The following is a 3,036-nucleotide window of genomic DNA, read 5'->3' as shown; positions in this document are numbered from 1 at the left end:
GGTCTCGATACTGCATTTGAAGTATCACAGTGGCTTTCTGTGCTTTTTTTTTTTGGAAATGTTGTGCGTCAGAAGACATTTCTGTGTGGTGACAGCATCTGAGACACATAATTGTTAATGCTCAAAAGAATACAACATACACCCTTCTTTTCACTATAACAAATCCACTTTTGCATTCCAAAATGAGGGCCAAGTACACTCGAAGAACTGTCACTTTACTTTGGCACACACACGGTATTACCTCACACTTTTGTGTGCATTGTACAAAAGTTAAAATCCCACATTACATAAAATTGCGTATGTGGACAAAGGCATCCATGAATGAGACACTGAGGCAAAAAAAAGCACTTACAGCTCACTGAATTGACAGTACAGTAGCAAATGTGTATATCTTTTGTTCAAACTCAGCTGACATCTAAACTCTTGCAGGACTTGAGAGCCATCATTATGGAAATATATGGAAAAAACCTTCATCCCACTCTTTCCCTTGTGCAGGATCAAGGCTGTTTACATCAGGTGGTTGTGCGGTTTCACATTTATCACTTAATCCTTGAGACTCTAGTCAGAAATCTTTATCTTCGGGGGATGAAATGACCATCACATCTCGGCTCTTAAAGTCCCACACTGCGGTCAGATGGAAGGCCATGTTGGAGAAAACCACCAGATACTCAAACAGGGCAAATAATGTGTAACCTGTGAAAAGAAGATATGATAGATGTATGTTTTTGTCAGCTATTGTAGCCACAATTTTGCATTACTGTTCACAACTGACTTTTGTTTAATTTTGTGACCTTCCCCATTAAGCACCGTTTGTTACTTAATACTTACTCCCTGATTCACAGTACATGTTGTGCTTCCAATAAAAGAATCCAGCAAAAGCACAAAAGGATATGTTAAGAAGTAAGAAGCGTACTTTCCAGTGGTGAGACTTGGCATCCTATACAGGAGAAAAACAAAACAAAAAAAACACTATTGGAATGCAATGCTGCAAAATGCATGGAGGACGTGAGTCTGTAGTGTGTGATTTGGCATCCCTCACCTCAGGATTTAATGAATACTTCTTGATAGTCTTCCACAAACGGCAGGTTATCAGCATGTAGATAATGGAACTGACTATGAAGAGCACAAAACCTTCCTTATGTACAACTAAGGAGCAAACATATATAAAGAGAGAGGGAGATTTGGTCAGTAAAGGGCAGTACTGAAATTAATAATTGCCAAATAAAAGTCTGAATAGACAACAAACGATACAGAAATTAGGCTATTTGCAATTTTCATAAACCATAAACCTATGGAACATCTCGGCGCCATTTTGAAAGGTAACAACAACGTCTTCTATAATACATGGCAACCCCTTCTTGATTATCTTCCCAGTGATATGGTGATCTATTGTATAAAGGGCGCCTGCACCTTGTCTTCACAAACAAGTCATAGACTGTTAAATATCTTCCTTTGACATGACTATAATGCAAACAATAATGTATATTATATGATCCAAATGTGTGAGATGTAACCCATGTACATTATTATTCTATTGTAATTTGGCAAGACTTGTGCTGTCTGGTTCTTTGTTTATGTAAAATTAAAAAAATAATATTGGAAAGAAAAAAATAAGGTCCAGTCTGTAAGAATGTGGGGGATATATTGGCAGAAATTGAATTTAATAGTATGTTGTCTAGTGAACAATCTCCTGAAACTAAGAATCATTCTACCTTAGAATGAGCCGTTTATATCTTCATATCTTCGTTTACATCTTTCTTGTCCATGCAGATCGCAATTTTGCACAGTCATGTTTCTACAGTAGCCCAGAATGGACAAACCATGCACTGACTCTGGACAGGGCCATTTGTGTTTTTGCATTAGCCACCTTAGTCAGCTGCCCCTCTGCTACAAGCCAAACAAAGTTGGAGAAACAAGTTGGGTTTTTTTTTAATGTGAAACTGCTTTATTTAGTTTTTTTAGATTTAAATAATTGGTTTAAATAATTGGGTCCATTTGTTGAGAGGAAGAGTCCTCTGTTGATAATTTGGCACCTGGTAAAAAACTCCTGAATGTCTGGATCTTGTGTTGTGTTAGCAGCGTGACCCTGATAGGCCAAACAGCAAAGGAGAAATACTGTTTTTTAACATTAAACTGCTTAATTTAATGTTTCTGCTTATGTTATTGTTTAAATCACATGGTATATTTATTTTGGAAAAGGAAGAGACCTCTGCAGATAATTGGCTCTAAGTAAAAACCTCCTGAACAATGAAAACTGGAAGTAATCCACGCCGAAGAAGTTTTTAAATGGTTACAATCCCAATTCTTACCGCTAGATGCCACTAAATCCCCCTAAATCTTACACACTGTTCCTTTAAAACCGATCCCAAATAATCTCCTTTGTATTTAAAACATTTCAAAGCCGTCAAATATAAAATGAAATCCATCTCTGTTAACTTCAAAGTGTGCCATGATTCAAAGGGAAGACAAAGACTTGAGTAAAAATCTCCCATAAAACGAACAAAACAAAGGATTACTTACAGTATGTTTCACTGGATGATACATATGTAAGGAGCAAGAGGCCAAGGTTTTCACAAATAGAAAAGGCCAGGTTGAAGCAGCTGAGTGAACTCTCAGGAAACCTTGAGGCAAAGCGTGTCTTGTAAAATTTAAAGTATGTAAATGCCACCAGGAGCCTTGGCGCTGAGTGCAGTCCAATACAGAACCGCCATATGTGGCATTCAGGACTGAGACTTATTGAGGCACTGATAGATGGCAGGTAATTAGGAACCTGGAAACACAGAGTGATGATTCAGTTTATCATCAGCATCAAGAGAAATACATTTTACAAAATAGGGACATTACCTGGCAATGTGTACCAGTCGAGTCTTCATAATGAAAAACAGAGGATATGAAGACACAGGTTATTAGTCCAAGCAGTGGGAGGCACACAGTGACCACAACAAAGCTAGTGAATGATACCCTGATGACCAGGGGCCTCTCGTGCCCCAAGATACTTGACCCCTGTAGCATTTTGGGCTGAAAGAGTGAAAAAAA

At 38.0% G+C, this 3,036-nt stretch overlaps 1 protein-coding gene across 1 annotated transcript; it reads right to left on the bottom strand.

The window, feature by feature from the left end:
* Positions 1-528: 528 nt before the first annotated feature.
* LOC121963233 (post-GPI attachment to proteins factor 2-like) lies at positions 529-3,021 on the bottom strand. The gene is made up of 5 exons (XM_042513550.1): positions 2,845-3,021; positions 2,521-2,770; positions 1,040-1,146; positions 829-937; positions 529-693 (listed from the first exon to the last, which is right to left on the bottom strand). The coding sequence occupies exons 1-5, from the start codon at positions 3,010-3,012 to the stop codon at positions 563-565; spliced, it is 765 nt and encodes a 254-aa protein (XP_042369484.1). The 5' UTR covers positions 3,013-3,021; the 3' UTR covers positions 529-562.
* Positions 3,022-3,036: the final 15 nt, after the last annotated feature.

Source organism: Plectropomus leopardus, unplaced genomic scaffold (genome assembly GCF_008729295.1).
Source record: "Plectropomus leopardus isolate mb unplaced genomic scaffold, YSFRI_Pleo_2.0 unplaced_scaffold10530, whole genome shotgun sequence".
Taxonomy (NCBI): Eukaryota; Metazoa; Chordata; class Actinopteri; order Perciformes; family Serranidae; genus Plectropomus; species Plectropomus leopardus.
This window is presented reverse-complemented; position numbering and strand designations above follow the sequence as displayed.

Bases quoted from the DNA above. Each gene is read 5' to 3' on its own strand.
- LOC121963233 (XM_042513550.1), bottom strand. From the start codon at position 3,012: ATGCTACAGGGGTCAAGTATCTTGGGGCACGAGAGGCCCCTGGTCATC. The intron at 2,771-2,844 runs GTAATGTCCCTA...CTGTGTTTCCAG, and splicing joins CGACTGGTACACATTGCCAG to GTTCCTAATTACCTGCCATC. The intron at 938-1,039 runs GTGAGGGATGCC...TCTCCTGTATAG, and splicing joins AGTATTCATTAAATCCTGAG to GATGCCAAGTCTCACCACTG.